The sequence below is a fragment of the Narcine bancroftii genome, chromosome 2, assembly GCF_036971445.1.
Source record: "Narcine bancroftii isolate sNarBan1 chromosome 2, sNarBan1.hap1, whole genome shotgun sequence".
NCBI classification, from domain to species: Eukaryota; Metazoa; Chordata; class Chondrichthyes; order Torpediniformes; family Narcinidae; genus Narcine; species Narcine bancroftii.
The window spans coordinates 352,305,254-352,329,067 of NC_091470.1; the positions used below are offsets into that span (position 1 = coordinate 352,305,254).

The 23,814-nt window shown below is 40.1% G+C and overlaps 1 protein-coding gene across 1 annotated transcript in view; it reads left to right on the plus strand.

Annotated features, from left to right (window-relative positions):
- Nucleotides 1–13,499, plus strand: part of LOC138752818 (G-protein coupled receptor 20-like) — a 42,595-nt gene extending 29,096 nt beyond the window's left edge. Inside the window, exon 2 of the mRNA XM_069915450.1 lies at nucleotides 11,502–13,499. Coding sequence (XP_069771551.1) covers nucleotides 11,521–12,555 — 1,035 coding nt within the window. The 5' untranslated portion in view covers nucleotides 11,502–11,520 and the 3' untranslated portion in view covers nucleotides 12,556–13,499. The remainder of the gene's footprint in view (nucleotides 1–11,501) is intronic.
- Nucleotides 13,500–23,814: the final 10,315 nt, after the last annotated feature.

Sequence of the window (23,814 nt, forward strand, 5' to 3'; positions counted from 1 at the left end):
AAAAACTCTAAAAATGTCTTTTGTTTGAACAATCTATTAATAGGACACATGATCAATAGAAGAGCAAATAGTGGATAATTTGGGAATTCTTTTCCAATGGCTTATATTAGAGGCCAAGATTTTAACTGAATACGTGCATAAAATCTATTGGCAAGTTTCTATAGGTAATTTCTCCATAATCAATTTGGACACAACATCATCAGATCCTTGGAAACAGATAGGCCAAGATAGTACAATTGAGTACAATGTAGTTAAGATCAGGAAAAGGATAGAGAATTCTTTTTAGATTATCCTTTCAAGAAACCCTAACTCAATTAGTCACAGACAATTACAAAATCTAAACATTTTAAAAAGAATAGCTATTTCCTCTTTACATTTATTTTGTCAGCAGGCATAAGAGGGGCGATGAGAAAATTAATTCACATGGCAATCTCAATGTGCATTTGTAAACATGTTGAGAAATCAGTACTTCCCTGACAGTTAATCTGGAGCCTCAGTTCCCACTGAGGCTGTGCTTACTTTCCCACAAAGGCCACATACTAATTATAGTAACAAAAGATAGTCCACTACATGGGAAATAGAGGAAAAAAACGAATTAAAGCGCAAGAAGTGCCCACATATTTCAGCTGACTCATTGGAGACTTTGCCAGTGTAACAGTTAACATGATTAGAAATTGTTAAGGATCAAATGAACCAACTGAGAGCCCCTTATATTTCAGGGGAACAGCCCACTCTCTGCCATTGGTTGCTCAGCTATTCTCAGATGACCACGAATGTGTGGCCAAATACAGAGCTTGAAACCGAGCTGAGGTACCACTTGACTTCTCCTTTTACATCCAGCCTTCAATTTTCCACCAGGATTGGCTAATGTAATAATCATGACCCAATTCATTTGAATGGGATCACTGAAAAAGCTAAGTGCACATAAGTGTACTTTTAACTAATATTTATATTTATGATCATTTTAATTAGCCTATTCTCATATAAATAGGCAGCTGGTTAACATAGCAGTTAGCACAACGCTGTTACAGTCAACGATCGTGGCCAGGGTTCGAATCCGATGCTGTCTGTAAGGAATTTGTCTGTTCTCCCCATATCTGCACAGGTTTCCTCCAGGTGCTCCAGTTCCTCCCACTTTTCAAAACCTATGGTGGGGTGGTAGATCATTTGGGTGTAATTGGACAGCACGGGCACATGAGCCAAAGGGCTTATTACCATGCTATATATCCAAATTAAAATTAAATTTAAATTTAAAAATGTATTTAATTCATTGATCAATGACTCTATCAGAGACACCTTGTGACAATGGCGAGCTGAACTGTTCACAGCCTCCTCTAACTTGTGGGATTTTCTCATATACAAAGGACAACACCTCATCTTCCTTCTGGGCACCCTCCAACTGGATGACATTAACATTGACTTCTGAGGTTATCCCCCCGCCGTCACCTTTCTCCCATCTTGCGTTCTCTCTCTATGTCTTCCCTTTTCTGTTTCCATTTACAGAGTCAAAAATCAATTCTCTCCTTTCCTCCGATATTCAAGTAACACTTTATTTTTTGGTCTGGATTCCTCCCCCTGCGATTCTTCAGTCTTTATTCTGATGCCTTCCTGTTCTTCTATGCTTATACCTTGAAGAATGGCTCAGGCCCAAAATGTCAGCAATATGCATGTATCTTCGTGCTCTATGTACTCTGTGAGTTCAGCTGAGTTCCTCCAGCATTTCCCGGTCTGCTTTTGCAGACTTTCATATTTCACTCCTGCTAATTGTTCATTCTGCGTCCAGAGCTCAGGCCAAATCAAACGCATCAGGCCTTGCACTTATTGCCTGTTTAAATGCACTACCTTGTACTACGGCTAATGTTCATTGGTTCAGTCAACTGAATCATTCGGTTTAATCACACTTCTCTGATCGAACTTTAGCATAAGACTCAATAAACTACAGTACAACTCTCAATTCCAACACCAATGGGACTTTGATGGAGTAAATTTCCCACACTATTGGAGGTAACTACTGTTAATACTCTCAGACACAGTGCTACCTCACACAGGAGAGCCTGCAAATCCTGGAATCTGGTGCAAAATCAACAATATATTGGAGGAACTTAGCTGGTTGAGCACCATCAGTGAGAGAAAAAGAATGATTGTGTTTCACGCCATTCTTGATTAAAGGTTCCAGCCCAAAATGTTGACCATTCTTTTTCTCTCACTGATGCTGCTTAGCTCGCTGACTTCCTCCAACAAGTTGTGTTTCTATACACTGATTTCAATTTATTTTAGACATAATTGATATTCCAGTGAACTTAGCGAGTTTAAAGGAAGCAGCTGTTGAAACTGAGTGAGGGAGATGGGGTCCTGGTGAGCTTGAAGAGAATTAGGAAACAGTGCCTTGGAGTGTTTAAAGGGAGTGCAGGAAACAGAACACATATTATTCTCTATTTAAAATTGTAAATTGTTTATATTAATCACCTCAACTACTCTGTAAGGTCAATGTCCTGGAATCTTTGGAATCAATCTGAATGCCAAATAGGATGCTTCCACCAGGGAGACAGTAACAGGTGAGTTTCATAGACACAAATTTCCAAATTAGGAACATGTAAACCAATTTAGTTTTGATACTTTAAAATCATTAGTGATGTCTCACCACTTTAATTTTACCACTTATTTACAACATAAAAGAACCATTCAGTCCATCTGACTAACATCGCTGGTTGTGTTGTAAATAAGACCCTTCCACTTTGTATATTAAAGTTGGCAGTTATAAATCCATTTTGCGCCTTGCCATAATTTCACCAAAAGATCCCCATCCTGGCCTGACATTCATATATAGAGCATTACTGCACTCTTCAGCGCATGACGTCTATGTGAAACATATTGCCTGAATTAAAGTAAATTTCTTCTCCTTGTACATGATATCTATCACTCCAGTCTCTATGTTATCTATCTCAAGCAGCCATTCATGGAGGAGGCCACAGCTCATTTAAGGGGGTGCACCGACTGAAATTATAAAATATGCTTTATGTTTTTATGTACCATATATACTTGTGTAATTCTTGTTCCTGTGTAAAAGTCAACCCCCTATTTTTGGTCCAGACTGCCCGCCCAACTGAGCTCCCAATACCCCGACCACGAACCTCACCTCGGCCGCCCACCCATCTGAGCTCCTGATGCCTTGACCGTATGCCCACCAGAGCTCCCAATCCCCCAACCACAGATCCTCGCCCTGGCCACATACCACCAGAGTTCATGATGTACAGGTTGCAGACTGCCTGACTGCCCCCCCCCCCCCCCCATCCAAGTTCGCAATGCCCCAGCCACAGACTCTCTCCTACTCCAAACCTGGCCTCATACTCCAAACCTGGCTTCTTCATTTCAAATCCTGCGGGCAGGTTGTTAAATTTGCTCTCTTCAAGGCACCGTCCCACACAAATAAAATGAACTGAAAAATGGGGGGAAACTTTCACATCAGGTTGAAGGCTACAGAGGGGAGATTGCCTCATGTGATTAGATCTGTGATAATATGAGACCCAGTGGTCTGTTTTTGTTGTTAGGTTCATGGTCCAGGTGTAGGTATGAGGAGGTGTCCCAGAGCCACTGTCTGGTTATAGCAAGGTAGAAAATAGTCTGTCAGACGAAAAAAGGACCATCCTTGTCTGATGACTCTGAGATCATGTGTTCCCAACAAAATCATTTATTTTCCATTTATTATTCAACAATAGTAAGATAGCTAAGTTTAGCAAGAGATATTCCACTGAATTAAACAAAATTGGTTAAAGACTTAACTATCAATGGAGGTGCAGCATAGATCAAGATTTACATAAGGGCCAAAAATTATTGAGGGTGCAGACCCCGAGACCAAGGAGATGTTGATGAGATTAGAGTGGACAAACCTTGAACACATCAAGGACACAGAAAAAGGAAACTGTGGAGGAAGTTCGAATTGAATTCAATTAAGTTTTGTTCCGTGTATTAAGATGCAGTGAAAAACTTTATTCTGCGCGCCATCCTGGCAGATCACTTCATAACCAAGTACTGTACAACAAAAGTGCAGAACCTCATGTTACAGTGAAAAGTGTAATTGAACCAGTGCAAGGTTTGCGTTGAGGCTGCTTTTTGTGTGTTGGAGGCCCATTGAAGAGTGTGATAATGGCTGGAAAGAAGCTGTCATTGAATCTGGTACTACATATTTTCAAACTCATGTCTTTTCTGCCAGACAGGTGAGGGGAAAAAGGAGTGTGTGTGACAGGGGCTGGAGTTGTATATGTTCAAGACATTCTGGATGGAGACTGAAGAAGAAACAAAGATGTCGTATGTTTCGAAGTGGAGATCTCGATGATGGATCAGACATGGATTTGAAATTCAGAACCTAGTTGAATGGAACACTTAAAAGGGCATATTATGAAGATTAAGCCATCAAATAGACTGCTATAGAGGGCGTTAACTGATCAGATGGAGCTTTTAGTGTATGCTGAATATAGAGATTCAGTTAACTTGTACAAAATGTTAATTTATTCAATAAGTTATGAGAAAGGTAGTTTGATGAGGTAGGAAGTCAGGTATTAAATGAGACAGTGTTTAATTAAAGTAAGGTGCAGATATCTCTCCTGTGGATAATATCTCCAAAAAGCAATGTGTATGAGAGGATAAAGGGCATCATTAGTCAAACATGGCTACCCTTGAGGCAAAATATTGCCATATTCATAGGAATTATATTGTAATAGGTAACAGCAAAACAAAACAGGAACAATAGATGATAGAGAGATGCTGAAAGAGAATTCAGTCATTCGTTTTCAATGCCTTTTAAGATGAGAGGAAATAACAAGTTTTGTTATTGCAGAGTGTGGGGCAGCAAGTTTTGAAGAGTTTTTATGAAATTAGCAGAAAATTACAGACACTTGAAAATTAAGATATGGACGAAGCTGAAATAATACTTGGATAGCATGGGTTCAAGTGTTAGAATTCAGCAAGAGCAATTGTTCATTTTCAATGGAGCAAATGGCCATTCATTAAGGACAAGTTTCAAAAAAATAAATGTTTAGGTGTTGAGCAGGAGAAGCCTCAGAGTTGGTATCAGAGAGACAGGCAATCCAAAATTAATCTTATCAAAATGGACAGACCGGAACATTGCCGAGATTATTAAGTGGGACCTGATTTCAGGCCTTATCTCAGGAATATTCTTACCTGTTCTGGAGAAACTCTGCACCCTCTATTACTGTGGAAAGCACTGGAGTTCTTGAGAAATTGGAGAAATTGTGTAATTGCTTCTATCTGGAAACAATTAAGGTTTTGGACAAGTTCTGAAGCTCTATCTTTAGAAAGAACTGAAGCTCTGGAGTAATTCTATACTCAATTATCTTTTTACATGCTGACTAGTTCTGGAGTAATGTACACAATTACCAGCTTCCTTCAACAAATCATCTGTGTTCATTCTTCATGAATGAGTCTTGACAATGAGGAAGAATTTTATAGGGTGTCCCCGAGGCTCATTTAAATAGTCCGACTGCGGCCCTGGCTTATACTCACAAACTTATATTGGGATTTATATGTCTGTTCTTCAAGTCTTGGCACCATGAAGAGTGATATATTTGCTTAATGAATGACAAGGCCTATATTTAAAAGATTTCAGTTCTTAATTTTTTTCTAAGTTGTCACATTCGGCAACCTTCTCTCCTCTGGGAGATTTTACTGCTCTGTAAACAGAAGCAGTGGATTTGAACAGATTGCACCATTTAGGTTGCTATGGAACTGCAAGTTCAACAGAAAAAAATCTAATTTCCTTTTTAGGAAAGTCTGCGATTTTGAAATGCACAAAACCTTTCAATCTAAAATAAATAAATAAAATTAAACTTTAGCTGCAACAAATAAAATCTGATTGGCAATCAAAAGCAACCAAACTTGAAAGTGATTTCTGAGCGTTTTTTAAGTGAAGCTCTGTTAGAGACATTACTAATGCTGGGGCACTCTCTGCTCTGTAGCACAAACTGACCTTGGCTACAAACTGCTTTTGCCAGGCAAATAGCAATTCTAAAGATCAGTAATCCAGGCTGGAAATCATTACTATTTCCAGTATCCAATACTCTACATTCATGGGCAGACCGCAAGGGCCCAGCCATAGACGATGTTAGGAATGCCTGTTAAACCAATGCCAAATAACAAAAATGATGAAAATACCTAATTAAATCTAGCTGGAGAAAGGAATCTCCCAGCTTGATCAATATAATAAAATTTTTAAAACCCACTTAGAGTTGATTATCAGACCAAAAAAAAGATAAATATATAGAACATATAATACGACAGCACAGTACAGGCTCTTCGGCCCTCGATGTGGTGCCCACCCATATGTTCCTCCTAAAAAAAGTACTAAACCCCACCTTGTCACCCTCTATCTTTCTTTCATCCATGTGCCTGTCTTAGAGTTTCTTAAATGCCCCTCATGTTTTAGCCTTCACCACCAATTCCTGGCAAGGCATTCCAGCACCCACAACTCTCTATGTAAAAAAAAACTTACTGAGATGTCTCCTCTAAACTTTTCTCCCTTCACTTTGTACATATGTTTGCTATTCCTGCCTTGGAAGAAAAGGCGCTGGCCTGCCTAAACCTCTTAGAATCTTGTAGATTTTGAATGAGTCTCCTTTTATCCTTCTTCACCCCAAAGAGAAAAGTCCCTGCTCTGCTAACCTTGCCTCAAAACATTTTCCAATCTAGGCAACATCCTGATAAATCTCCTCTGCACCCTCTCCATAGGTTGCACATCCTTCCTTTAATGAGGTGACCAGAACTGAACCCAATACAGGTCCTCAAAGTGTGATCTCACCTGAGATTTGTAGAATTGCAACATGACCTTATCAATGAAGCTCAACTTCTTAACTATCTCATCAACCGGTGCGGCGACCTTGAGGGATTTATGGATTTTGACCCCGAGGTCCCTCTGTTCATCCACACTCTTAAGTATACGACCATTAATCCTGTGCTCAGCCTTCTGGTTTGTCCTTCCAAAATACATCATCTCACAGAATTCATCTGCCACTTTTCTGCCCAACTCTGCATCCTTGTCTACTTCCTTTTGTAACCTACAACAATCATCACACCATTCCCAACTCCTCCAACCTTCATATCATCACCAAACTTTATTGACCCATCTTTCCACTTCTTTATAAAAATCACAAAGAGTGTAAGAGGTTGCCAAAGGCACATTCAAACAGGTTGACTTTAGTTCGATTTTTTTGAAGTTGGAAAATTGTCAAAAGTCAATGGGATTTAAGTGGAGCACACAAACAAAAGAAGATAATTCAGACATTTCAGTCTTTTATCCCTTGCCTGATAACTTCTCATCTAGGACATAACTCGTAAACACACATGCCTAACAAAAATCAATCAATCACTGTCTGTCCATGGCCTCATGTATTGTCAAACCAAGGTCACTGGTAAATTGGAGGAACGACACCTAATATTCTATCTGGGCACACTCCAACTGGTTGGCAATAACATCAACTTCACTGGTTTCTGCTAGACCACTCCCCGTTCTCACTCTCTTCCGCATTCCTCTGTCTTCTCCAGCTTCCCACCCTCTTCCCTCTCCTTTCACAGAGCCATTCCCCCTCTCCTTTATTTGCTGCTCTACCCTCCCTCCCTAATCCACCTATTACCTCCTGCCTGTGGGACTGGGCTCCTGCCCTGCCCCTCCCCCCATCTCCGCCATTTTGTTCGAGCCTGTGCCGACACTTTGCACATACCTTGATGAAGGGCTCAAACCCGAAACATTAATTATGTACCTTTATCTTTTCTACATGAAGTAACTGTTTGACCTGCTGAATTTCTCCAGCATTGCGTGTTTTTACTTCAGTCACAATGTCAGCAATCTTTCGCGTTTTAGCCCTCTCTTTATTTTACAAAAATGAGTCAATCTCCGTTCTGAAATTTACAGTTCATATCGCTTCCACAATTTTTTTAAATCAAGTTCAGGATTTGCATTTGAATTTGTGTGAAGAAATTTATTTTGATTTCATACCTGACAACTCAAATTGCAAAGTTATGCCCATTTGTCCAAGAATCTCCCATCAAAAGAAATAATTTATTCCAGTCCACCCTATCAAATTCTTTCATAAACTTCCTAATTAAAGCATTGTTCAATTTTCTATGTCCAAGAGAATGGAAGACTTGCCTTTGTAACCTGTTCTCATATTTTGACACAATATGCTTTGACTATCATCTACTGACCATTCCCAACACTCCATACCAAACCAAGATGTTAACTGTCCATTTCCCTTCATGGATGCTGAGTTCCTTTTGCAGTTTGCTGTTGTTGTGAGTGAGGAAACAGGTTTGATGGGTCTCAAAGGCAAGGACTCTGGACACATAGTTTTGGTTGCAAAGGATTTTATTGAAGGAAAAATGTGGGAGAATGGTAGCAGTTGCAACACACACACACACACACACACACACACACACACACACACACACACACACACACACACACACGCACACACACACGTGCACAATTTACAGCAGCTATGGAAAAATGTAGCGGCAGTGAAACAATATGTACAGTTTATTAGCGATCGTGGCCAAAAGTCAGTAAGCAATTAAAGACACACAGGCAACTAATAACAAGCGTGGGAACAAACTGCATACACACACAAACCAAGGGAAAAGTCAATAGAATGCCTACTACCCTTGACACTGTGCAGGCATGGCTCTATGCTATTTAGGAACAATAATCAATGCTCCCAACCTTCCTTAGTGCATAGCTCACCAACAGTTTCACCAGCCCCATTCCACGTTGTTCAGCCTGAAGTGGCACAAGGTGGTCCCTCAAAGATGGCAAAAGAGGGAGAACAAAGAACACATGGCACCTTTATAGTGCTGGATGGCCCAGCCTAGGTCATTAGCAGGATCCAATGGCTTTGTGCCAGGAAGGTTAATCCAATTACAACAGCCAATGGCCCAAGGCCAAGTACAGGCAGGCTGGAGAGTCCAGTCCAGGTGATTTACATGGAGCCAAAGACAAGGTGTGCACAAATGGGTGTGGCGGAACCAAAGCTTGATTGGCAACTGATCTATCCTCTGACTAGGTAGGGGGCAGTGCTGTCACGTCACAGCCACATCCCTTCCCTATACAACTGTTTAACTTTTTTAAAATTTAGACATACAGCATGGTAACAGGCCATTCCAGCCCACGAGCCCATGCCACCCAATTACACCTAATTGACCTACAAGTCCTGTACATTTTGAAGGATGGGAGGAAGCCGGATTACCCAGAGGAAACCTATGCAGACACAGTGAGAACATACAAACTCCTTATAGACAGCATCAGATCCGAACCCCAGTCGCTGGTGCTGTAACCACGTTGGGCTAACTGATACGCTAATCATGCTGCATTTCATCATCTGTAAGTCTGTTATGTCATCACAATTACCTATTACCTCTAGGACTAGGATATGAATTCTTCCAAAATGTATGGCACAACAGTTCTGTCTGTTGTAACTCATCCATTTCTTAATAGGAAATTGTGATGTTTCAGGATTCCATGGGTTTTCTGCTCCTTTCTAAAATATGCAATAATATTTGTTCAGGTCGAACAATCTGAGGTATTGGGACATTGTGTTGTATTCAGATTAGGTTCAATGGGTTCAAAGAGAATCTAGACTGGACACATGTGATTAACAAACTGTGGTCTTTATTTACACCAGTGGTTCCCAACCTTTTTCTTTCCACCCACATACCACCTTAAGCAATCCCTTATTAATCACAGAACACTTATGGCATGGGGAATACTTAAACTGGTATGTGAGTGGAAAGTAAAAGGTTGGGAACCACTGATTTACGCAGAGGGAATTCACAAAAGGGCCCACACTGTGCGCAGAACTAACCATTAATTAGCACCTGGAGGACCAATCACACGACAGCTGCAAGGGGCAAACACGCATCAGCCTCACAGGTGGGAAGATCTAGCCCTTGATTGGCAGGTGAGGTGACTTCCGACTAGGTTCCAGCCAGAGAGGTCACATGACCCTCCACAATCCACACTACACATTGCCATCAAGTTGATGAATCATCAATCAGGAGAAAGCATCTTAAAATAATGCTTTAAATTACACCACCCCAAATGGGATTTAAATTCAATTTAAATCTGGAATTAAATAAATGAAGTTGTAAGGAGAGGCCATAAAACTTTTTGACTTTCATTTAAAAAATGATTCCCAATGTCCTTTCGACAAGGACATTTGGCAGACTTATCTGGACTGTCCTGGACTGAAGAGTCTGGAACCGTAAATATAACTTTCTTTATTCTCAGCACATGCCTGGATCAGACAATTACTCTGGTGGAGCTGATGAACTCTATCTGTTACTTTGGGTCAAGCAAGTCTCTCAGAACCAATGGCTGAGTTGCACAAGTTCTGTTGGACTGGGTGGGCTAGGACCTGCTGGAAGTACACCACACAATGCACCTGGCAGGAAACATGTCAGACTCCACGAGGAAGGGCATCATCCCCCTTATCTTCAAGCAGAAGGGGGAGAAGAAGGTAATCAGGAATTGGAAACCTATTTCATGACTAAATGTGAACTACAAAATCCTGTCGTGGGGTTCATCCAGCAGATTGTTTAATTGTTGAAGTATGTTTCCATGCATATCTGTCAATCAGCCTCCCACAATGAGGTGGCACCCTGCTCCCTTCATGGACAGTGGGGTTTATTTATCCAGCAGTCCTTATCATTTCAAAACTGATCACTGCTTGTGAGTTACATTTGGAAGAATTTTGCTTATATTGAAGCTGTGTCATTACTCCAGAAGATGGCCAACATAAAATTCGAGACAGAAAGAAAATTAGAACAAACAACAAAATGCTGGAGAAACTTAACTGGTTAGAGAGTATCCATGAGTAAAAATAGTTGGTCAATGTTTTGGGTCAGGTCTCTTTATCAAGACATATATGTAAATGGAGGAAAATAAGCTGGGATGCGGGGTATCAGAGGTGATAGTATATATTACAGAAGGTGCAAGAGGTGGAGAGACATGGAGAAATTCAGTTTCAGAAAAACCAAGTTAAAAAGATGAAATTACTTATGTAAAGTGGGAAAGAAGCTGGGGGAGGGGAGGGTACTCTAGAGGTGACCGGGTACAGGACAGAAGGTGTGAGAGGCGGAGAGATAGATAAAGGGAGAGAGGGAAATATAGAAAGTGTGACATTTATCATAATCTCATAACAAACCATTCAGCTCAGATGGAAATGGGTAATAATAACAGAAGGCAGCCAAGGCAGAGACTACCATGAAAGAACTAAAAATCTGGAATATATAAAGAGGCCAGTGAGGTGATTTTGAGTTTTACCAATCAACTGGGAACTCACCAAAACATTCAGTTGAATTAGAAATGGGGTAATTGCTCAATGGAAAGAGCATTTGTCACATTTGCAATTGTCAACATTTCACCCTTTGATGTGATTGACTTGGTAAGTGTCTACTAATTTGCTAATTTCACTAAAACAATTTTTGTCTTGTTACAGGTCAACTAAAAGTTGAGCCATGCCGACTGCACCAGTTGAACAAAACCTTGCCAACATATCCACAAGTAGCCATGACTACGGAAATAACAGTGACAAGGAATCTTATCTACATAAACTAGCACATTTCGACGAAGACTTATACAATGACTACTACAGTCTGTGGCTAGTCTTGATGATCATTAACATCCTTATATTTGTAGTTGGGATTGTCCTCAACTGCGTTGCATTGTACGTTTTCTGCTTCCGCACCAAGACTAAAACAACATCTGTCATCTACACCATAAACCTGGTAATCACGGATTTGATGGTGGGTTTCTCCTTGCCGGCCAGGATAATAATGTATTGCAGTGGTGGCAAATGCTCAACGTGCTCATTTGTGCACATTTTCAGCTACTTTGTGAACATGTACTGCAGCATTCTGTTCCTAACCTGTATCTGTGTGGACAGATACCTTGCTATCGTCCAGGTTGAAGCATCCCGCAAGTGGAGGAACCCCCACTATGCCAAAGGGATTTGTGTCTTCATATGGCTCTTTGCCATTATTGTCACCTACTCGATCCTTACCACGGCAATCAAGTATGCGGCTTGCTGTCTGTCTAAGCTGTTTGCTCTGACGGTGTTTGAGTATTTCCTACCTTTGCTGATCATCACGGTCTTTACCGTGAGGATCATGTGTGCCCTTGCCAAACGAAACCTAATGCAGCAGAGCAGAGAAAGGCGAATGAGAGCTGTCCAACTTCTCATTACTGTTCTAGTCATTTTCATGATTTGCTTCACGCCCTTTCATGTTCGTCAGGTCATGATCTATGTCAACCCTGATATCAACCCGCAGACCAGCCTAATCGTGTACCACATCACAGTGACCCTCAGTAGCCTCAACAGTTGCTTGGACCCAATTGTCTACTGTTTTGTCACTAACAACTTCCAGTCCACTGTGAGGAACATCTTTGTCAAGAATGAGCCTGAACAAAACAGTGCCGATATAATCAGCATGCAGAAAAGTTCCAAAGTATCGACGGTAAAATCGGTGTATGCACTGGACAACGAACAATGAACAGTACATGAAGCACTGCTGTTCAACGATGAAGATGGGGACTTTAATGAGTCAGAACTTTTTCCTAACTTTGCCTTTTGTTTCATTTTATGCCATGATGTTCATAATACATCATTTTTTACAGTTGAGGTGAAATTTGTTCAAGGTGTCCTTCACTGGAAAAGAACAGCAGACCTGCTTTTTCAGTTTAGATTAAGTTCCATTAGTTCTGAGATTGTATGGTGTTGGCTGACAAAGAAAAGAGAAACAAAGTCGCAATGTTTGCTTCATTGTTTTATAAAATGGGGCAGAAATCTTTGGATCTCGGCCAAGTATATTGGGAAATCTTTGTTCTTGTAAAAAACAGACTTTTATTAGTGAGCAAATCAACAGTGTTTAGATACCAGTCTGTTCTATATTTCTGTTCTTACTACTTCACTTTGGGCAGTGTTGAATATATTTTGTGAAATTCTCTAATTTATTAACCACAAGCATATCTAACATTTTGTAAAGCTGCATAGTACAAAATAGCCACTGGAGACATCATTAGGTGGGCAGCATGAAGACATATCCGTCCAGATCTCTTTTTTCTGGGAAACCATTTCATCCAGCCTAATATTTCCCATCAGTAAAATACAGAAGGTGTTGTATTGCAGATTGGCAAGATCAAGTTCATTTAAAGTACTCAGAATCTCACAGAGCAAATGCCAGCCAATTCATTTTCTAGTGAGTGGGGCTTATGAATCTGCATAAAGGATGAAGCTAGGGCAGCAATCATACCCAAGGAAAGGTTAACAGTTATTGGGCTGGTTTTGAATGGTTGAGGGTGACCTGGTGGGATGGGAAGCGGAAGAGTCCAGGTATTTCCACACACTGCCATAAGGCTCTGCTTCATCTTGGTTTCTGCTTAAGACTAATGTGATCACAAAATTCTGCCCTGTTATTTTGAAAGGAAACTGTGATGCCAGCCACCTGGGGTGGGGGGGGGGGGGGTTTACAGGGAGTTTGAGTGAAACACAAAAGTCTGCAGTTGCTGTGATTGCAGGAAAAACACACTGAAATGCTGAAGAAACTCAGACAGTCTTTTCATCGTCTATGGGAGACAAAGATATATTGCTGACATTTGAGGCCTGAGCCCTTCTTCAAGGGATTTACAGGTTTATTGGGGTACTAAGAATCCAGAAAATGTCTGTCATATATGGTTTTATGTCAAATCACTTCTTTAGCAAAGAATCTGGTCAATCACTCCTTCACCTCCACCCACGCTTTCACATCTTGATAAGTACCAAGCAAGGAAATCTAGACAAATGTGGTACAAATGGTTTAAATATTTATCACCAGATCTGGATAGGCTATATCAAGCACCACCCAGCTTCTTCTCATTATCATTACACTACTCTTTTTCATCTGGTCATAATCAGAGATCTCACCTGCTACCTCTCCACTACATCAATGGATGATATATTTTTCATTAACTTTGTGCAAGGCTGACTAGGAAGGAGTTAACAAGAACGGCAGGACAACTTGAGGTTACCTAGGCCGCTCAAAATACCTCCATTTTAGCCACTCCACTGTGCCTGTGGTGTTGACCTATATATCCAAAATTTTATCTTGGATAGTCTAGAATACTGCAATTAAACATTTGGAAATAAAACATTGTCTTCCCTTGCTTCCACAGATCTTTTAATCGTTACCTTTAATTCTATTTCTCTCTCTGGCCATTATTACAGACTGAAGCAAATATTTGTTCAAGATCAACATGTTGAAATGGCAGGTAAACATCAATATTTTCTTGCAGTCTAAGTTTACCAGTTCACCCTTCACTGTCATAAAACTAACTGATCAAAGCAATATATTAAATTTAGACATAGGTACAGTGCGGTAACAGGCTCTTCTAGCCCAGAGCCCATGCCACTCAAATACCCCAATTGACCTACAAATCCCATACATTTTTAAAGGTTGTTGAAAACCAGAGCACCCAGTGGAAACGCACACAGACATGGGTAGAATGTATAAACTCCTTAGAGACAGCACTGGATTCGAACCAGGATCACTGGTGGTGCAATATCATTGCTTGTGTAATTGCTACGCTAACTGTACCATGCAGCTACGCTATACAGGCAGATTAAAATAATGACTAACACAAGTCTCACGGAAAAGAATATTCCATCCCTCAGATAAATTATTACTGATGTTGACCTCAATTGCATTTACTTACCTTTGCTACATACCCTTACCTAATAAAAATGTATCTCAGTCCCAAAAGCTATAATTATCACGAAACAAACAGTCTTTTTGGAGTGATTTTCAGATTGCAATGTGCCATCAGAAAATGCTTTCTCTCCTGTTCTTAACTCAAAGTTTATTACAAATTGGATTTGACTATTAGAGGAAGTAGCAACTGAATCACGTCCTTTAAACATTTTAAACATCTTCATCAGATCACTCCTCAATTTCTTATATCTAAGAGAATGCAAACAAGTTCATGTTTGTGGCATGGTTAGGATAGCGGTTAGCACTCCAGTGATCGGGACCCTGTCTGATAGGAATTTGTACGTTCTCCCCATGACTGCATGGGTTTTGCATGGGGGCTCTGGTTTCCTCCCACTGGGGGTTGTAGGTCAATTGGATGTAATGGCCTGTTAGCATGCTATATGTCAAAATTTAAATTTAAAATTTAATCCATTGTTACCATTTAAACCTTTTTGCTCCTTTATTGTTCTGGTCAATCTGAGATCTGCTTCTTCCAAGACCAATTGACAAACCATTTGTCAATTTGTTGAACATTCATGCTCCAGGAATTATTATACAAGAATAATTTAGCTGAACCAGCCACATAAAATCTCAGGTACAAGAGTGGATGACAAAGAGAGTACCCTGCAAAGTATAATTTACCTCCAGCTTCCCAAAGGTTACAATCCGCAAGGCACAAATCCAGAATATGACCAAATACACTATTCGGGAAGATTGGAATCACCCAGGACAAAGTCATCCAAGTATTAGCACATATCCACCACCCTAAACCTTTTAGTCACCAAAGCTACTCCAACAGCATCTCCTAAGTCAACCAGGTTGAATTGCTAAAAGGTCAAGGGCAGTAGGTAAATGGGAATGTCACCATCTGCAGGTTCCTTCCAAGATACACACAATGCTGGCTTTACTCCTCCTTCATTGCTCCTTGTCTTAATCCTGGTGCTCCCTACCCGATAGCGCTGAGGAGTAGGACTCAAGCAGTTGAAGAAAGCGCCTCACCACCACCACCTCAAGGACCAGAAGGATGGGTAATAAATACTGTCTTTGGTAGTGATGTTCTCATCCAATAGAACATTTTATAAGATTATGAGGAGCTGACCAACATGAGATCATAAAATGAAATATGTTTACGACCATATTTTGTACATCTTCAGAAAGGTAAAGGTTCCATTATTGTCACATAATACTACATTTAGAATGTAACATACATGAAATTCTTTAACTTTTGTCTACCATAAGGCAGAGAGAGAGTCGTCACTTTGTCCAGCCCTCCTCACAGAAACCTGCAGCACCTGGTGTTCCTAGGTAGTCTCCCCTCCAAGTATTGACCAGGCCTGAGCCTGCTTAGATCAGCCAATCTCAGGCATATTCAGGCCATTAGGTGCTTCATAAATGAGTGATTGCCAGATCTCAGAGCTGGTAGTTATTAAAAAGCTGCATGAAGACTGACAAAACAATTACAGACTCTGTTTTATGTCCATGAATTCAAATGGACGGCTTGTTATTTAATAATATTTCAGGTCAGCACCCTATTCATGTTCTGCCACAAGATACCAGCAGTAAGTATTAGGGAAAAGTCTATTTAGAAATCAGGGTAACTGCATCTAGTAATGCATGGACCTTAGGGTATATTAACCAAATTCACTTACTGATAGCATGGATTGGACATAGCGTCATGGGTTTTACAGCACGGAAACGGGCTATTTAGCTCAATTTGTCTATGTCAACCAAGTTGTCTATCCAAGTTAGTCCTATTTGTTGGCATTTAGTCAATATTCCTCTGAACCTTTGCTATCCATGTACATGTCTAAATATCTTCTAAACATCACAATTGTACCTGCTTCTATCACGTCTTCTGGCAGCTAGTTCCATAAACCCACACCCTCTGTGTGAAGAAGATGCCCCTCAGGTCCCTTTGAAATCTTTCCCCTCTCAACTTAAATCTCTGCCTCTAATTTTAGATTTCCCTAAAAACAACGATCATTCATCTTAACCATCTCTCCTATGATTTCATATTTCTTTATTTTTGTCTTCTCAGCTTCCTACGCTCCAGAGAGAAAAGTCTCAGCCTATGCACCCTCTCCTTATAATTGTAGTGAATCTTTTGTGCACCCTTTTCATCTGAATGATATCTATAGAATAGCTGAATGACCAGAACTGCACACAATGCACCAAGTGTTGCCACACGATATCTCTGCTCCTGTACTCATTGTCCTGACCCAATGCCTTCTTCACAATCTTAGCTATAAGAGTCGCCACTTTTATGGAACTACGCGCCTGCACCCTACTATTTGCTATTTCTGTTCTACAACACTCTCCAGAGCCCTGCCATTCACTTTGCCCTCATTTAACCTACCAAAGTGCAACACCTCACACTTGCCAGTGAGGATGCCTATTTACAATGTGATTGTCATCATCTATAAAATATGGGATTCTCATTAGACTGAAAGCCAAGAGTTTCCTCAAGATATCATCTGACTAAAAGTGAGTGCACAAACCTTGTTACCTGCTTAATTTCTTCCATCCAACTATCTGGAGTCCTCGTAATGATAACAAGGTTTTACATTCAGCAACTTCACATTATGAGTAATTGAGGTTTATGTGTCCTAAGAAGTTTATGGCATCTGAAGATTAGAGAAGTGAATGTCATCCTACTTTCACCATCTTGCTATTCATCTGTACCCATTACTCCATTCAAGTGCTATAGTGCGAATGACCGGAACACCAGCAATCTGAAGCAGCAAGGGCTATAAAGATAGAAAGCGAATGTGATGAAAAACCCAATTAAGGTCTTCATCAGAAAATTCAGGCAGAGCAATTTGGATGTAGAGTATATTGTGACAGAAATAACTTGTTTTAAATAAATATAGCAATGTTTAATAAATTTGAGTTAGAAGAAATGCATTTGTTGACTTTTGTACAGTATAAAATATGTGCATAACTCTTTGAAATCACAGGAAGCAAATTCAATAAGATTATGATTAATTTTTGATTTGGCAACAATGTCTAAACTTTCAAAGAATTGCATTCACTTGCATTTAAGTTTGTAATACTGTGCAGATAGTGTTCCAAGTGCGGCTGGAATATAATCAGTTTAAGCTACCAAAGCTGCTCTGTCATTTAGTTCAGGACACATCCAGAAGCATCGGTTGACTTTTGTAATGGTTCAGCTGTTTGACATAGAAAGGATGTCACTAGTAACATTACTAAAAACAGAAAGTTTTCTTAATGCCAGCACACTTTTTCAATGAATGCTACCAATACACATGCAACAAATTTTCTTCTGTAAGAGGATTATATAAACATGTTATTTAAATAACTGGCTGAATTGCTCACATAATGATTCTGATGTATTACTTGATGGCAGGCCTCCATACACACTTCACTGGTACTTCAATGCATGTTCCAAAAGGAAACAGCCATTGATGTCAAATATGTCGTATATATTGAAGAGATGCTATGCTGCTAATTACCATTACATGCTAATTTACAATTGAATTAATAAAGTTATATTTTATATAATGTTACTACTTCTTTCAAGAGTATTAATTTAGAAAACACTGGTATCAGTGTCTGGGAATATAGGGAGGGAATGCAGTAGCATGTTGGGTGAGACAGACCTGAAAAGTCCTGGGGTTGAGAGCCAATGGTTATCCACAGTTTCTAACATAGCCTGACAGTCAGATAGACTACATGGATTGGCCACTAACCAACATTAAGCTCTGAAAGAGGAAATGAATGGACTCCTCCAAGTTAACAATCTCAATTTTGATTATTAAAAACACAATGCTAGAGAAAATCTCCAGGCCAAACAGGATACTTTATATCGCAAAGACACATAATTTTTGTTTTGGGCTTGAGCCCTTCATTAAGCAATGAGCAATGTATAGGCAGGTGCCTGAATACAATGGCGGGGTGGAGGGGTGCAGGAAGGAGAAGGGGAGGAGCACAGGCCCACAGGCAAGAGGTAATAGGTAATCATTGCTATATAAATTAGGTGCTTGATCTGATGAGTTTCTCCAGTGTTGTGTTTTTATTTCAACCATGGTGCCTGCAGACTTTCATGTTTGGACTGCACATGGTAGGAGAAAAGATAGCAGGAGAGTTAATATATAAGTGGGACCTAAATTGATATCAAGGGAAACAGATAGCCCCATATAAAAACATGTAATTCAGACATGGAAAAAAATAAATCAATGTTTCGGCCTAAAGGTGGGGTTGTCTCCTAAAACACCCTTGTCCCAGAACAGATTAATACATACGACTCTAAAGATTCTGGACACCTGGTACCAGAGGACATCAGGTGTATCAAGGATTGTTATGAACATGGGCAGCTCATGTCATTTGTACAGCTGAGGAATAAATACAATTTATTGAATAAAACCACTTCTGTTATCTTTAGTAAAGATCTTCCTTGAAGGATAATTTGAGACCATTTATGGTCCTACCCATGTGCAGTGACATGGAAATTCTAATTCGAAAGGGAAATACATGTAAGTTTATTTCAATGATACCTCTCCTATTCCAAAGTGAGGGCCCGAAGCTAGGCTTAAATAAGGCAAAGGAATGCTGGGAGACAGACTTGGGCACAACGATCCACAAGCGGTGCTGGTCAGGCCTGTGTCGGGGCAGCATGACAGCAGTTATTAATGCCAAGTACAGGTTGGTGCAATACAATTTCTTGCATCAACTGTATCTCACACCACAAAAATTACATAAATCCAAACCAGAAATTATGGAAATGTGCTTTAGGTGTGTGGAGATTGGAACCTTTATCCACTCAACCTGCCTGGGAAGACCTGGGAGACATTCTGAAAAAAGTCACAAAGGTGGATTTTCCACAGGATCTGAAATTGTACCTTTGGGAAACATTATGGACGTGTGCTTTAAACTGTTCAAGTATCAAATTCAGTTTGTGAAGGTCGCCTTGTTGGTAGCCAGGAAGTGTATAGCGTTCACATGGAAGTCCAACTCCCAACTAAATATTACACAATGGAATATGGAGATAGAGATTTGTATTCCCCTGGAGAAAATCAAATACAATTTAATGAGAAAATATGATATATTCGTTAGGGTATGGCAGCTGTATGTGCAACATATAGGTACGCAGATCTAGTTACACCCCTTCTAAATAGAAGATAGATAAAAATCCATTGTAATTGTGGAACAATTGAGATAAATGAAGTGGGTCAGGGCACAGATGATGTGTTCTTGTTTCATATCTTTTTCATTTTACTTTATGTTACTCTGGGTTTATATTTGGTTCCTTAAGGGTCTGTGATTCTATAGATTTTTGCTTTTTTTATGTTTATTTAATTTACATTATTTTTTTCTTGGGGTATTAGGGTATAAGAGAGAAAGGAGAGGGTTGGGAGGGGGAAAAAAAGGGCTCTGAATGTAATATGTCATTGTTGAGAAAGATTGTTCTATTATTCTGGATTTGTGTGTGTTAGAAAATCAAAAATAAAATATTCCAAAAAAAAAGAACATATCATAGAGAGCTTCACAGCACAGTACAGGACCTTCAGCCCACAATGTTGTGCCAACATTTATATTCCTTCCTAAAATATATTAAACCCTTCCTACCTCATAACCCTCTATTTTCCTTTCATCTGTCTATTTAAGAGTCTCTCAAAGGCCCCTAATGTTCCAGCTTCCACCACCATCCCTGGCCAGGCATCCACAGCACTGTTTAAAAACTTCCCTCCCTTCACTTTGTACAGATGTCCTCTGTGGTTTACTATTCCTGCCCTGGGAAAAAGGTGCTGTCAGTCCATCTTATCTATGCCTCTCATAATCTTGTAGACCTCTATTAAGCCTCCTCCCATCCTTCTTCGCTCCAAAGAGAAAAGTCCTAGTTCTACTAACCTTGGCTCATAAGACTTATTTCCCAATCCAGGCAACAACCCGGTAAATATCCTCTGCACTCAGGTTCATTCCCAGCTTTTGATGCCATTCATATGGAGTTTGTCAATTGTCAAGTTTCTCCTGGGTGCTCCAGTTTTCTATTTCATCCCGAAGACATGCAGGTCAGTAGATTGATTGGCCATTGTGACTTGCCCTTCATGTATGGGTGAGTGGTAGAATGTAGGGTGATTTGATTGGAATGAGGACAAATGTGAGGTTTGCATTTTTAGAGGAGAAAGCAGGCTTAGACTTATAGTGTAAATGGTAGGGAACTGCAAAGTGTGACATAACAGAAGGAACCAAGAATACAGATACATAATTCCTTGAAAGTGGCTACTGTAAACTTAAAAAACAATACTTTTTGTAAGTCCACATCTTCTTTGTAATGAATCTGAACAGCAGTAGCAAGTCATAATTGTTTAAGCGCACAACAGAAATCTCTGAGCTGAACAGATATGGGCGATCAAACATTTCACTTTCACAATCTATGCTGCACTGAAAGATCTCAAGTGGTTCTAACAAAAAGCTTGCAAGCTCATTGTCCAGTGTTTGCTCCAGTAACTCTAATCTAGGGATTGATGTTTTAATGTGTGATTGTACCTGTAGACCAGAGCAAGGCCTCTCTGCAGGGAGAGAAGGGAAGAAGTGAGCCATGTTGCATTAGCGAAACCAGGAGAACCTGAGGATGTGAAGGTACTGCTGAACTTTATGGCAAAACCTCATAGCTAGTAGTCCTTTGCAATTTTCTGTCCTGCAGTCAGTTGCTCTGTCAGACATTGGCTGTGAAACCCTAAGGCATAAGGCCACAAATGGGAAGACTTAAAGAAGGCTGCCAGCAAGGAGGAAATGATCCCATATTGAAATGGGGTAGGGGGGTGGTGTTTAACATAAGATTGTGGGTGCTGTCAGACTAACCATAAGGATTAAAATCTTGGGTTTGGAATGGGGGCAATGTAGAGATTGGGGATGGAGGTGGGGGGGGGGAGTAGTTATTGCAGTGAAATGTTTGCTGATAGGACCATAACTCCAACTTATCCTGGTTCTCAAACAGTGCAATAAGAAACATTCTATTGTAGCGAGTTGTGAGCGAGCGCATCGAAGAGACCGAAACAACAGGCTGTGAGCTCTGGTATCACAACTAACTTTATTTGACTCTCGCACTGCAGCCTTTAAGCCTTGTCTTGTTCCACCACCGATGTGCTGACGCTTGCGTCCCGATGATGCAAGCGCGAACGCGATGCTCTGGCCTGGACCGGAAGACACAGTCCCACAATGCCATCCTTGCCGCAGCTGCCCCGCCTACTGCGCATGACAAGCAGGGCTGGTTCGCCGCGATAAGAATGTGTGCCGCTACACAACACCCCCATCCCATCTCCCAGAACCGGCACCAATGCCCTTGGAACGCGTCACAGGAGAAGCGTGCTGTTTTGGCGGTATATTTAAACTTAAAGAAAATTAGGTATAGTATTAAAAATAAAGTTTTCAGTTTGACAAGATATGGGGCCCATTTTTTGAATATTATCATAATTGCTAGTTTTAGAGGATTTTGGTGTTCTAGGGCTGTTCTATCCATCTCCTAGAGGTTGCAACCTGATCATCTTTCTATTTTTCTTGTAACCTTGATTACAGAGTGGGGGTAGATTAATTTTAGTTTTTTTTTCTTTTAGGCAAGTGGATTTGTTGGTTTAATTATAATGATCTTGTATAATATCCCTTTTTTAGATCTTATTAAGATATACTGTGATTTGTTGTAATAGTAATTAATTGATATGTATTATAATTATTTTAATAGAGAATCACAATTAATATTAAGTGATGGAATGTATACATTATTATTTTGTTTTGCTTTTTAATATAGATGGTTCAGTTAAACTTAATAAAAATATTTTAAAAAGAAAGAAGAAAGAAAATAAAAATGACTCAAACAGCCAGTTGTTCCCAAATGGAGGAAGAGACTGAAATGTTTACCGTTTAAATGGAACAACTGGCTGTTGTTTCAAATCTCATTAATCTTTGAAATCTCTTACCAGAGAACTGTGGTCACAGAGTCATTGAATGAATTTTGGGCTGAGATAAAGAGATTTTTGGCTTTTGAGGTCCAAGTGTTCAGGGAAATTTTTTATTTCCTAGTAGTTCCTCAGTTATATGTACACAGATAACGAGGAAGAATTTTGGTGTTGAACACAATGAGGTCAATGAAGGAGTTTTCAAAATCAGCATTAAACATCATCAAATGGCATGTGTCTGCTCATATACCCAATAAATTGCATTAACACAACAGGCCTATTTTAAATGGGCACATAAATAGAAGCATGGGCAATGGGAACCGCCTCAGAAAATGGACTCATAGAGTCAAAGCTTTAAATCATGAAGTCATACTGCGTGGAAAAAGCCCTTTGGCCCAATGTCCATTCCAACCAAGTTGGCATTCTGAGCTAGTCCCATTTGCCTGCATTTCGTCCATATCCTTCTATGACTTTCCTATCCATAAATCTGTCCAAATGCCCATACTGTGCTGTAATGTTCCATGTCCGATGTTACCTCAGATTTAGTGGGAAGACGCTGAGAGGTCATTTCCTCATGTTTCCCCTCGTAGAAGTAGCCGATGATACTTAAAAGTAAGGAGCTCCTATTAAAATTGCAGAGGCGAAAGAATATTTTCTTTCAAATCTCATGAATCTTTGAAATCTCTTACCAGAGAACTGTGGTCACAGAGTCATTGAATGAATTTTGGGCTGAGATAAAGAGATTTTTGGCTTTTGAGGTCCAAGTGTTCAGGGGAATGGGCAGGAAAATGGATTTGAGGTGGAGATCAGATCAGCCATTACCTTATTGAATGGTGGACCAGCCTTGAGGGGACATTTGCCTATTGCAGCTCCCATTTCAAAGTCCACTTCACTTCCACAGCAACCACAGGAAACACAAACCCTTTTAGATATCAGGCTTCCCATGTTCCAAGACTGCAAACACTCTTTTCATTTGAATCAAGATACTGAATTGCAGAATTTTCCATTTATTAAACCTCATCTGCCTAGAAATGTGGACAACCTTTCTTGATTGTTACCTCCCAGAACCCTCCAGTGTGAATTGAAACCAAGAGTTTTCTGAAGTGAATCAAAT